Source organism: Scyliorhinus canicula, chromosome 7 (assembly GCF_902713615.1).
Source record: "Scyliorhinus canicula chromosome 7, sScyCan1.1, whole genome shotgun sequence".
Lineage (NCBI taxonomy): Eukaryota > Metazoa > Chordata > Chondrichthyes > Carcharhiniformes > Scyliorhinidae > Scyliorhinus > Scyliorhinus canicula.
This window is the reverse complement of record NC_052152.1, coordinates 89394792-89408758: the sequence shown is the minus strand read 5'-3', so window position 1 is coordinate 89408758 and position 13967 is coordinate 89394792. Positions and strand designations below refer to the sequence as shown.

The 13967-nt window shown below is 44.5% G+C and overlaps 1 protein-coding gene across 1 annotated transcript in view; it reads left to right on the top strand.

The window, feature by feature from the left end:
* cnksr2a (connector enhancer of kinase suppressor of Ras 2a) overlaps positions 1 to 13967 on the top strand; it is a 709037-nt gene that overhangs the window by 335266 nt on the left and 359804 nt on the right. Inside the window, exon 7 of the mRNA XM_038802429.1 lies at positions 6481 to 6540. Coding sequence (XP_038658357.1) covers positions 6481 to 6540 — 60 coding nt within the window. The remainder of the gene's footprint in view (positions 1 to 6480; positions 6541 to 13967) is intronic.

Sequence of the window (13967 nt, the reverse complement as noted above, 5' to 3'; positions counted from 1 at the left end):
TGCACCTTATGTGGCAGCCAGCTCACACTCACATGTCTGTGGCCCTTGCAACTTTATCACTCGACTGGCCCAGGTCAATGCCCTCGCCCCTTTAGAGTCAGCTCCCTTAATCTCAACATCACATGAGAATCCCGTTGCCATGGGGACGCGCCACACCGGCAGACCGGAGAATCCCACCCTACGTTTGGCACAACATTAAGCTGAATTCTAAGAAAAGAAACAACTTGCGGAACAAAAATTGAACACTGTCAAATTAATTAACTGTTCCGGGCTCGCTTGGAGTGGTTAGGGGGCTGGTTGTTGCTTGTGAGCTGCAGGTTGGGCAAGCCTGAGCAGGAGGATATTGATTTAATGTGATTGGAAACTGAACCAAAAATGAAATGAGGCAAAGCATTTTTATGCAGCTGATGGTGAGGAACTGGAATGCAGTACCTGACAGGGTGGTGGAGAGAGATACAATCGTGGATTGCAAAAGGAAATTGGACAAGCACCTGAATAGAAAACATTTTCATGGCTACAGGGAAAAAGTAGGAAAGTATGACAAACTGGATTACTCTTGCAGAGTGCTAGCACAGACCTGATGGGCCAAATGGTCTCCTGTGCTGTAACAGTTCCATGAATCACCATAATTTTTGATTTTTAAACTATATTTAATATTCAGTGTAGCAATGCTCCTTTAAACTGCTCACTAAAATAATGGCTGCAGTGTTTGGTTGGGCAGTTTTCATATTTGCAAATACAATTTAGTTGACTGAATACCCCGTATGTTGGCTGATGAACCTGTCTTCTGTGATTTAGGCATCCAAATGCATTCAATCTGTTTACACATAATAGTGTAGTTTAAAGATAGAGCAGATTTATTGTTTTCTCTGGTGCAGTGCATTTTACCACTTGCTCTTTTAGCAGTGCCCATTCTCTGTCACATTCATTAAAGTGTTAGAACACATCCACTTCTCTGGTAAAGGCTGGAGAATCACTCAGTTTTATTTTAGCTTTGACGTGGTGAATAAAAGTGAACAATTTATAAAATGTTGGTGCATGATAGTACACATGATAATAAATGTGAGATTACGTTTCAAGCTTTTCCTCACATTTCCTATGCATTTTCCTAAACCTTTCAGGAAGGAAATCTGCCTTCCTCATCCTCTCACGACAACATGTAACAAATAGCAATGTGGTTGACTCATAACTGCCCCGAAATGACAAAGGACATTACTCAGGACAATTCGGGATGGGCACTAAATGCTGGCCCATATCCCTTGAATGAATAAAATCAACCAGTTTTTCGGAAACCTGAATCCACCTGAATTAATTCTGTGTGAAAATGGACTCCATCTCTCCCTTTGCAGGGAGAATAAAAAATATTTCCAATTGATTATTTATCATTTGTTCGATCTGGATAAATGGTATGATGAGTCTTCTTTAAAAAGCAGGGATGCAGGGGCAGGATAGACTTGGACTTGCCACCTCCAGATGTAGGCCTGAAGTGGCAATGGAGGTCCGTGGATGGCCAAGCTGGCAGGTAAAATAGCCACCTCCATTCACTGAGACATCAGCCAGTTGTAGTGATGAATGTTAGGCACTCATACCCTTACCCCATTTTCTCCCTAAAACCCCTCCTCCCTAAACCCTTCCTCATATCCACCCCCATACCAGGTCCCTCCTAACCTCTATTCCCCATATTTCCTCAAACACACACACTTCTCCTCCAGGCCCTTCAAGTGTCCCCAAAGTCACTCACCAATATCCACTATTAGAATACCTCGGGATCCATGTTTTTGAAATGACCGTTCAAAGTAAACTGCTAACAATCTCATGAAGCTGTCAATCAGGCACACTTCTAACTGGGGAAAAAAAAAACTATTGAAAAAAATCCACTCAAAAAATGTTACATCTCCTCAAATGGTTAATCTGATATAAAAAAAACAAACAGACATCTATTCACTGACCATGTCAATGACTGATAAACCTTTAATAACCTCACAAAACTGCCAATCAAACTGTCTGCACAGCCCTCTATTCGGATTAGTGGTTCGGGATCTTCCAAAACACTGTAATATACCTGAAGGCACCAACAATCACTACAAGCCCTTGGAAATGCTCCCCGCCACATAATTATCAGGAGCTCTCTTCCCCCAACCACCGCAGCAGTATCGCCAGTGCTTCCCCCCACCCCCGCACAATGCCAAGTTGGAGCTGTTCCCTTCATTTCTCTTACAGTTGCCATGTGGTGAAGATCATGCCTGTTGTGCCCCTTAGTGCGCAGTATCTGCACTTTGACCCTGGGAGGAATTCTTCAGCCTCAGGGAGGAAGTGATTAAGGAGGATTCTTACGATGACCTTCATTGTGACTGACAGGAGGGAGATTCCTCTGTAGTTACTGCAGTCGGACTTATCACCTTCCTCAAGATATTCACAATTGGAGCATCTTTGAGATCTCCAAGCATGTTCTCCTTCTTCCAAATAAGGGAAATAAGGTCATGTATTTGTATCAGTCGTTGTCATCTGCCATATTTTAGTGCTTCGGTGGGAATTCCATCTGCTCTTGATGCCTTTTTGGTCTTTAGCTATTAGCTGGCCAACCTTAGAATATGAATTGGTGAATGAGATGAGTAGGTGGTGAGGGGTAAGTGGATGAAGTGTGCCTGTGGGTGTGGTGGGTAAGTAGGTAGCTAAGGGGGTAGTCATGTCCATTTAGGAGACTTATCAGATGGTAGTCAGGTTGGGTCAGGAGATGGCCAGGTGGATAATTTGGCCAGAGGAGTAGTTAGATCCAGTTCGTGACAGGGTGGGGGTAGATAGTCAGATTCGGTGAGGGAAGTAGTTGGGTAGTCATGGGGTAGATGGGTTTAATCAAGGGGGTGTTCAGGTGGTGTGGTGGTTCTTCACATCAGGTTGTGGGTTAATCATTTGATTGGAGGGGTAATTGAGTAAGGAGTTGGTTGGGTCATGGGATGGGAGGTTGGATCATGTTGGGGTAAGTAGTCAGGTGGGGTCTGGAGGTGTTGTTGGCTGATTGGGGTGTAGTTGGATGTTCAGAGGTGTTGATTGGGGGTGTTCAGTTGAGCAGCTACCCAGTCATACCAGGTTTAACTCAGTCCAATATTTCCTGGGTAACTTGCAAGATAAGTCAATCAGATCCAGCCCAGGTCCCTGACTCTAGCTCAGGGTCAGAGACATTCATGCACGGTCCCGGGGAGCAAGAGTTTAAATTTCCTGGAAAGTTCCTACATAGGCCCCCATGTCAGGACTTTTTCGGTTCATGATGCACATCTTTTGTTATACCTCTGCTCTTTGCTGGTCCAGGGACTGGGGATTTTGGTCTTTATATGTTTCATCATTAAGTTTTAAAATGTAACATTTTTTAGGTCCCATTATGCTTTTGGGTTTTGTTTTTGGAACAAGTTAAATTATATATCATCTGTTTTGCATAATCATATGATGCTCTTGGAAACAGTAGCTGTCTGCCAGCTAACATTTACAGAGTATATGCCTAAAATTTTATTTTTAGACATTGAAATTGTGCAAAATGCACGATGCAGACGAGAATACTGTCTCCAGTTAAATTTTAGACTGAATGGGTAGAATCTTGTCCACTTACCTTCTGCAGGAATGATGGGTCCATTTTCAGGACAGAAATCCGATTTCTTATTGCCAGGTGGGTTGACATGTCCATTCTGCCAAAGGAAGGATTTCTTGTTAAAGTGACCACAGCAATAGGTTTACAAGAGTTCACTAGCACTTGGACCTTTGACGCTGCAGGAACCTGTGAAGACCATTCCCCTTATTGCAGACACTTAAATGCTGCTGGATCTGAGGGACTGCAATGAGGTGGTCTTTCCCAAGGACTGGAGGAAGTGGGCTACTTCTCTAACCAGGTGGCAGAAGTGGATGGAAGAGACCGAGGAAGCCAGCAGCAGGAGTGTGGTTCCTTCAAACTGGAGGAAGTATACTAAGAGGATACAAGACCTCAGGGCGGCATGAGTGGCGAGTGGCCAAACACTCGAAGAGCAAATGCACAGCATTCTCCTGAATAGCACTTCTCAGAATAACACCCCCCGTAGTTTCAATCCTCTCTCTTTAGGCATCTCATCCCCATCTGAATAGCCACACACACTCACCCTCAAGTCTCATAGACTCATGCCTCATACTCACCCTCCATAAATGGTGTCCTTCTCTGGTCTGCATGGAAGCTGTTATGAGCATTCATACCTCTCTCCATGCAGGACAAGATGTCACACGACTTAGGGAGAGGCAGATATCTAGGGGACAGTGGTGATGTGTGTAGTAGCCCTTTAGCGACAGGCACCTTCCTGTTTTTTGGCAATACGTAATCACCTGCTCCCCTTGGAATGAAGCCTTGCTCCTGAAGGCTGAAGATGTCAGTAGCAATCTCCTGAAGCACTGGTGGTAACTTTGGTCAAGAGCCCTGTTCCTCTGCTTCTTAACCCTGTATTGGCAGGTTTGGCTGTTCCATCTTGGTCTTGGTGACCATTGTATTTTCCCTATAATGGAGGGGCATGCATTAGAGGAGAGGCAGCTGGTGCTGCTGCTGGTATTGCTCTGGCTGCTGCTGGAAAACGTGGCATTGGTGTGGCTTCTGCTCTTGCCCTTCAGTTAAGGTGGAAGTTGGAGTTGCATAATCTTCTCCAATGTTGTGGTGAATGCTGACCGGAGGCTACTGTAGCTGAAGCTGGATAGATGAAGTGCCTGCTAAGAAGCTGGCAGCCATCTGTTGAACCTCATTCACCTGAGAAGGAGTTGTGCTCCGAAAGCTAGTGATCCAAAGCAAAGCTGTTCGACTTTAACCTGATGTTGTAAGTCTTCTTACTGTGCCCACCCCAGTCCAACACCGGCATCTCCACATCATGTCTGTTATACAGACTCAATGAGAGAAGAAGTGCTGAGAACAGTCGTCTCTCAGTACCAATTTATTGCCAACGTATGCCTGTCTCCAGTGTCTATGCGCTCATCACCCCCCCTGGGACTTCTTGCAGTCCCAACAGCAACCACCAGTGAGCTCTTTAAAACTGGCCAGCAGTCCAGAACTCAGATTGATTAGGTCGTCCAGAGTGTGTTCTCACTGAGGGCGGGGCGGCCCTATTTAAAGCTGGCTGGCTTGAATCAACTTTCGTTCTGAGGAGTGAGCAGAACACCTCCCCAGTAAAATCCAGTCCCTCATTAAAAAGACCTTTAATGCTCCTAAACACCTTAATTGCATTTTTGCCAGACCCACAGCTGTTCCCTGTAAGACTTGAATCCGCCTCATGGAAAGGTGGAAGGTGGCGGTGTGATTTCTCTCAGTGTGGCCTACACTTCCTCTGGGTTGTGGATATGTCAGAGTCTTGTACTTTCCCAGGAGCCAAATCTTGACATGGTTCATGTCTGTTTGTTTCTTCTAAAGCTTGCTGCAAGAATAATGTGCGCTATTCATTGGCATTCACTGCAGTGTTGGAATCAATGTGCTCCTTCACCAACTTTGTGTTAAACTTCTCGATTACCAGACCAGCAGCAGATCTTCAAAAATATATTGCAATTTCAATAAATCCTTAACCTGCTGCCTCGGCTACTTACTGGCCCCAGCATTGTCCATCTGGATGCCGTTCAAGTCAAAGAGGAGTCTTGTCCAGCACTGACCATTTCACCATCAATGTTATCTAGGAGCCAGGAAGGATTTTTTTTAAGGAATATTACTGTTGGAATGGGGAATGTCATAACCAGCACATGATTTACGGGATGGCAACAATTAGGCTCCCTGTTGACCATGCTGAATGGAAGCTCCCCATTAAGGGGCCGGGAACTCTTAACTATGCGTAATTAACTCACGTATAAAGTTGGCCGGTTTTGGTACCGATGTGGAGAGATCCGGCAGGGATCTTCCGTGTAGTGCACGTAAAAGTTTATCAAAATAAAAGTTTGTTTCATTTAACAACTTGTGTGGACTCCTTCCGGTCTACAAAAGAGAGGCAGGCCATTTTGCTCCCTATTCAGCCCTTGCTGGGGTAGACTGAGGAGTGCAATTTAAATGCTTTAAAAAATTCAAGTCTTGAGAATTTCACCCTTGAGAGTACATAATAGAGATCAAAGCCTTACTAATCCTTTTCTTAATGTACACGTCAAAGTATTGAAATATTGTAACTGCTGTCCATGTATCTGTGATGTTAATAGTTAAAACTGCAACATCTACATGAACTGATTGTTAATAGCACTGTTAGTAAGACAGTAGAGGTGAATTAAATGGCATTAAAGTTAGGATATAAGGTATGGTCAGTCATAACAAAACTATTCCACTTGAGATATGCTATTTGTAAGTGGATTATTTTTGGAATTATATTTGTCAAAATTTAATCCAAACTCTCTTTATTGTTTTAAAATTGATTTAACGTGACTTCTCTTCCCTGCAGTAGATCAGTAAATAAGTACATATGGAAGTATGGGATATATTTATTTTTCTCTTTCTTTGTCTCTCCCCTTTGCTAGGGAATGTACATCAAATCCACATATGATGGTCTTCATGTAATCACTGGAACAACTGAGAATGTAAGTTGTCTTCCCCAGTAAACAAATTGCCTTTTGTATTACTGATCAATAGAAGATTTCAGCTATAATTTTTATTTAGCTACAGCCACAAACTTTAAAAAAAACAACACAGCGGTGAAATGGTTGGAAGTAGCCTCAGTGAGAGTCAATGAGTTACATTTTCTGTTGCCGTGCTTGTTTAGGTAAAATAAGTATTTAATTTAAAGAAAGAGGTGGTGATTATTATTATTTTCCAATATTTCAAAACTGTTTCACGGCCATTGTTTGGCATAAAGGCCATCAGTATTATCGATTCCAGCAAAGTACTCGAACTGTGAAATTTGGATTTGTTTAAATTTGACAAGTAATTAAACCTTGAGAACGAGGGTTTTGCAGTGGGTTACAAGTATTCCACCAATTCCTATCTTCAATCTTAAATGCATGTACAGTAAATATAACAATCCTGCACATCGGATCCTACCCGAAGAGAATTCAGGCATTCTTAATTATAAATCACTTTTATTAAATCTGCGGGCTAAAGCATAAACTTGCCTGCAATCCAGCATAGATTTATTGTTTTATTCAAAATGGTTGTTTAATGGATGAGTTGCAAAGAGACAAAATAAAATTGAATACTGCAAGGAACTCTTCTAAATTTGGGCAGAGTGTAGGATGTTCCGTTCCACCTGACCTGTACTTTTGAACTGATCGATGCTTCTTTTTAATGACAACCTTGATGCGTGTTTGATTCACCAGCACTGTCACCTTTTAATGAATACAAAAGAAAGAACACGATTTTGCTATCCGAATATTTTCAAGGGCAAACAGGGTTGGGCAACAAATGCTGGCCTTGGCAGTGGCACTGACAGCCCCGGAACAAATACAATTAGTAGTGCGCATTTTATTTATATTGCAAACATTTGTTTCCCAATACCTCATTTGGTTTAACTCAACAAATATAGAAAAATAAAGTATCTAACGGAAATTGCTTTTTAATTTGAGCCAATTTGAGTTCCTGTGTATAAATTAGTTAGTTCTATGCTGCTATTCAACCTGATGATAGGTTATCTGTATACATGGGAATAAAGCACCTACATTTTTTAAACGAATCTATGAGGCAATATGTTGAGAACTTAAATTTCCTGTAAGCAAATCAAGTGTTGCTATAAATATCATCATTTAGCCCTTTTAAAAATCTGTAAATGAACATTTCTGTCAGCAGGCTATTATTTATTCATGATTGTAGTGAATATTAAATTGTCCTGCAAATCCTACACTTTTTCCGAGTTTTGCATTTCTGCTCAATTAAGTATTTAAAAATAGTATGAAAGATTTAATGGTTTTCTGTTGTTTATAAAATCTATACGGCAGTACGGTGCTGCTTAATTGCACAGGATGGGGCCAGAAAATTCTGTGTAAGTAAATGAGACATGCTGAGAAGTAATCTTATAAATAAAAAGACGCATATCGGGATTAAAGTGCAGGTTGGATAAACTACTGTACCTGCTTGATGCTCACACCAACCTGACTTGCAACCCTTGACCTTTGAAGCTTCAGCAGTGATTTTATGGATTGATTAAAATAATAAAGACACTCAGTACAGGGAAAGTATTTCCATTGGTGGAGAGAATCTAGATGAGTGGGCACAATCTTAACATTAGAGTTAGGAGTGAAATCAGGAAACCCTATTTTCACACAAGGACCAGTGGAAATGTGGAATTCTCCCCCCATGCTAGGGCAATTGTAATTTTAAAACTGCACCCCAAATATTTTTATTAACTGAGGATATCAATGAATATGGAACAAAGGGAAGTGTATTGATTTAAGATACAGAGTAGCCATGATGCAAGTGAATGGAGAACATACAACATAGAACATTACAGCACAGGCCCTTCGGCCCACGATGTTTCGCCGACCATTTATCCTAATCTAAGATCAACCTAACCTACAATTTACTGCTGCCCATGTGCTGGTCCAAGAGTCGCTTAAATGTCCCTAATGACTCTAACTCCACCACCTCTGCTGGCAATGCGTTCCATGCGCCCGCCACTCTCTGTGTAAAGAACCTACCTCTGACATCTCCCCTATACGTTCCTCCAATCACCTTAAAATGATGTCCCCTCATGACAGCCATTTCTGCCCTGGAGAAAAGTCCTCTGGCTATCCATTCTATCCATGCCTCTCATCACCTTGTACACCTCTATCAAGTCACCTCTCTTCCTTCTTCGCTCCAGTGAGAAAAGCCCTAGCTCACTCAACCTTTCTTCATAAGACATGCCCTCCAGTCCAGGCAGCATCCTGGTAAATATCGTCTGCACCCTCTCCAAAGCATCCATATCCTTCCTATAATGAGGCGACGAGAACTGGACACAATATTCCAAGTGTAGTCTAACAAGGGTTTTATAAAGCTGCAGCAAAACCTTGCGGCTCTTAAACTCAATCCCCTTGTTAATGAAAGCCAACACACCATACGCCTTATTAACAACCCTATCAACCTGGGTGACAACTTTGAGTGATCTATGTACGTGGACTCCAAGATCCCTCTGTTCCTCCACACTTCCAAGAATCTTGCCTTTAACCTTGTATTAAGCATTCAAATTCGACCTTCCAAAATGAATCATTTCACATTTATTTAGGTTGCACTCTATCTAACACTTCTCAGCCCAGCTCTGCATCCTGTCAATGTCCTGTTGTGACCTACAACAGCCCTCAACACTATCTACAACTCCACCAACCTTCGTGTCATCGGCAAACTTACTAACCCACCCTTCCACTTCCTCATCCAAGTCATTTATAAAAACCACAAAGAGCAGAGGTCCCAGAACAGATCCCTGCAGGACACCACTGGTCACCCATCTCCAAGCGGAATACTTTCCATCCACTACCACTTGCTGTCTTCTTTCGGCCAGCCAATTCTGTATCCAGACAGCCAAATTTCCCTGTATCCCATGCCCCTTAACTTTCTGAATGAGCCTACCATGGGAAACCTTATCAAATGCCTTACTGAAATCCAATACCACACATCCATTGCCCGACCTTCATCAATGTGTCTCGTCGCATCCTCAAAGAATTCAATGAGGCTTGTGGGGCATGACCTGCCCCTCACAAAGCCATGCTGACTATCTTTAATCAAACCATGTTTTTCTAAATAATCATAAATCCTATCTCTCAGAATCCTCTCCAACATTTTGCTCACCCACAGATATAAGACTGATGGGTCTGTAATTCCCAGGGATTTCCCTATCTTAAACAGAAAAACAATATTCGCCTCCCTCCAATCATCTGGTACTACTCCAGTGGAGAGTGAGGACACAAAGATCATCGCCAACGGCGCAGCAATCTCCTCCCTTGCTTCCCATAGTAACCTTGGGTATACCCCATCAGGCCCAGGGTATTTATCTATCCTGATGCTTTTCAAAATTTCCAGCACATCCTCCTTTTTAATATCAATTGAGCTTGAGGGGCTGAATGTTCAGAATGTTCCAACATACTGAAAAGGTGGTGTGTTCCATTCCCCCCAAAGACATTCCTTACTTTGACCCGCTGTAGAGAGGCAACTGGGATTTTTATTAAATACCGTGTCGTTGAAACTCCTTTTTTATGTTCGATTTAGATCCTGATCAATTTGTTCTATAAAGTAAATTAATACAAAGTTTTTTTGCATCAAATGGATCAATTGTGCGGTCAAGAGAGCAATAACCTTATAAAAATAAAATTGGCCCCATTTGTGTGTTGGGGGGATAAAAAACCTTCTTTTAACCTTTGGTCGGAAACATCTTAAGAAGACACTTTAGATCCATTCCTCTCACGAAGAGGAACGTGCAAAATAGTCAACACACCATGATGGAGGTGGCAAAATGAGGAGAATCTTATTTTACTCAGCCTGCTGTAATGATTTGGAATGCGTGCCTGAAAGTACGGTGAAAGTAGATTCTGTAGTAACTTTCAAAAGGGAATTGGATAAATAATTAAAAGGAAGAAATTTGGAGAGCTCTGGGGCAAGAACAAGGAGAACTGAGATTAATTGGTAGCTCTCTGAGGGCTAGCACAGGCACAATGGCTCAAATGGGGCTGTTTAGCACAGAGCTAAATCGCTGGCTTTGAAAGCAGACCAAGGCAGGCCAGCAGCACGATTCAATTCCCGTAACAGCCTCTCTGAACAGGTGCCGGAATGTGGCGACTAGGGGCTTTTCACAGTAACTTCATTTGAAGCCTACTTGTGACAATAAACGATTTTCGTTTCATTTTTCATTTCATTTTCAAATGGCTTCCTTCTGTGCTGTCTGATTTTTGATCCTAGCTGTAATTTGCATTTGAGTATATAAGCTATGCAGGGCATCCAGAAATACATTTTGAGACGTTAAATTTTATTTTGATTTGGCCCCAGAATTCTTGCTGCTTGAAACAAGCAGCCCTTTCAGAAATATCTAAAACCATGGGGGTGATTTTGAGCCCGTGTTCGTCGTCAGCCATGGGGCCGAGAGTGGCCCTGATGATTGTGCAGATGATGATTGTGTCGTGCGGAGGGGGAGGAGTCCCCAATGATTCTGCTGGGGGGCTGGGGAGCTCTTGATGATTTTGCTGTGGGGGGGGTTGCTCAGGGACAGGGGTAGAGCCTTCGATGATTGTGTGGTGGGGGGGAGCACTCAATGACTGTGCTGTGGGGAGGGGGAAGAGCCCCCAATGACTGTGCTGTGGGGAGGGGGGGAGCATGCAATGATTGTGCTGTGGGAGGGGGAGCACTCAATGACTGTGCTGTGGGGAGGGGGAAGAGCCCCCAATGACTGTGCTGTGGGGAGGGGGAAGAGCCCCCAATGACTGTGCTGTGGGGAGGGGGGGAGCATGCAATGATTGTGCTGTGGGGAGTGGGGGGGCCTGTGATTGTTTTGTGGGGTGGGGGGAGAGCCCCCAATGACTGTGCTGTGGGGAGGGGGGAGAGCCCCCAATGACTGTGCTGTGGGGAGGGGGGGAGCATGCAATGATTGTGCTGTGGGGAGTGGGGGGGCCTGTGATTGTTTTGTGGGGAGGGGAGAGAGCCCCCAATGACTGTGCTGTGGGGAGGGCGGAGCGCCTAGTGATTGTGCTGTGGAGAGGGGGAGCGCGCGATGATTGTGTTGTGGGGAGGGGGGAACGTGTGACAATTGTTCTGTGGGGAGGGGGGAGTGTGCGATAATTGTGCTGTGGGGGGGTCCGGGACACGGTGAAGAACCCCCAATGACTGTGGGGAGGAGGGAGCACCTGGTGATTGTGGGGAGCCGGGGAGCGCGCGATAATTGTGCTGTGGGGAAGGTGGAGGGTGTGATAATTGTGTTGTGGGGAGGGTGAAGCGCCCATGATTGTGCTGTGTGTCTGTGTGTGTGTTTCCAAAAATCTCTTAAAAATATATATATATATATATACATTTTAAAATATTAAATGATGAGAGTAATTCAGTGCCTGGTCTGGAACCGGGCTCAACGGATGATTTGCACGAGAGCAACGAATCGGGGTTTGCACGAGCGCCAGGCTGTTCGTGAGTCACCCGACTCACTCCGCCCGGTGTGATTTGGATCTTGACATCAGCAGGGTGCCATTTAGTACTGGTCCACAAATGTGTACTGGTAATAACTGAAATAACCTTCAAACTCCAACATGGGAAAGTTTCATTAGGAGTTAAAGGTTTGGCTGTCCAAGTTATACATCTAGAAGTTGAGTGGACGAAGCCTCAAAAAATTAACAGCGTCATAGAATGTTTATTATCACCTTGATACGCATGGTGTGCCTGTACCTCCACTTCCTGGATGGAGGTCTCACACCATCTAACTGTGAGATGGTCCATTGGGATATCACCACATTATGGACGCCTGCTCAGCTCTCAACAGTGGTTCAGATACTGGACCAGAACCATAGGGCATGATTCTCCCAAAACATTTCTAAGTTAATTTGTGGCCGGTTTTTCAGGGAGTTTCCCACCGGATCTGCCGGGGAGTTCCCCACCGCTATTCAGTGACACTTAGTCACTTTTGTGGGCCCTGGGGAGTTTCTCACAGGTTGAGCCCACACTTTGAATTCTGTTTTAACACTGGAGAGCTGAAGTCAGTGATCGGGCTTCCATTTTGAAAGGGTGCCCCAATCTCTAAGTGAGTTGTGGGGCCCCCACACACCCACCCATGGGCAATATCACCCCACACACGCAAGGACATACCCCACACCCTTAAGTGAGGACACCCTGCTATGGGGTCCCTGGGTATCCTCTCTTCAGGCCCCACCCATCATCCCCCAACCTCTCTGAGGCCCCGACTTACCTGCCCCGCACTCCCCCACACTTCAAACCCCCGACCTCCACCCTAATTTCATGGGCATGGCCCCGCTCTCCCCCGGCCTTGGCAGTGCCGCCATGACACTCGTGCACCCTTGCATGTCACCCTGGCCCTCAGGCAGTACTCCTTGCAGCTTGATAGTGCCATCCGACACCTTGGCAGTGCCAGGGTGGCAGTGCCAGAGTGCCAGCTGAGCATTGCCAAGGTGCCTGCATTTCAGGGGTGGACCAGGAGACAAGCCTACACGTACCCTGACCACGAGGTGTCTCCGATGATTCAGGAGACCCCCCCCTCCCCCGGGTGCCATTCCACCTGGTCCACGTTTGTGTGGACCAGCACTGATTGGTGCCCAGCTGCAGCCTCCCTGGGGAGGCCGGACCTCCGGGAGCGGTGTTTGGTCACGCCCATTTGGAGTGGAGTTCCGACTCAGACATCCCGCGGGACTTGGGTAAATCCCGCGAGGCGCAGAAGCTGTTGGGAGGCTCACTGGAGCGCTCTCCTGGGATTGTCAGGCCATGGTGTACTCTTGCTTGAATGCAACGTGGCCGGAGAATCATGCCCATAATGTTTTTAAGTTTTAAAGCGGTGCGGAAGGTTTGATTAGTTCCAGGAGTGATAACATAAGAAATAGGGCATGGTTATTTTATAAACAACTTTATTAAAACAAAAGAAAAACAATATTTAAACTTTTAAGCTTCAACCCTAACAATAACAGGTTACATGTAGTTTCTTAGCCCTAACACACGGGTTCCCATTAAACAGCCCGTCAAAGGAACATACAGTTCTCATTCCACTTGCAAGGCAGGCAGTGGTGACATTTGCATTTTCAAAGCATCTTTTCTAGTGTTCGTGAAGTTCCTTCAAAACTCTTTTCAAAAATCTGTCTCTGGGATAGCTTTTCATGACCTTTTTTAATGACTTGTCAAATCCTTCTTCTCTATCTGTACAAACAGGTTTCTTTCTCTCTCTATGAGCTCTACCCAGCTCCTCAAACAAAGGTTCTCTCCTGGGATGTCAGGACTTGAACCCATCATTGTTATCCTGGCTGTATGATTTATACAAAAGAACAGAGCCATGCTATTGATATGCAACTAACCTGCTATTTACAGATATAGAGGCCATCAGACTCTGTAATGGGCTAATATCTGG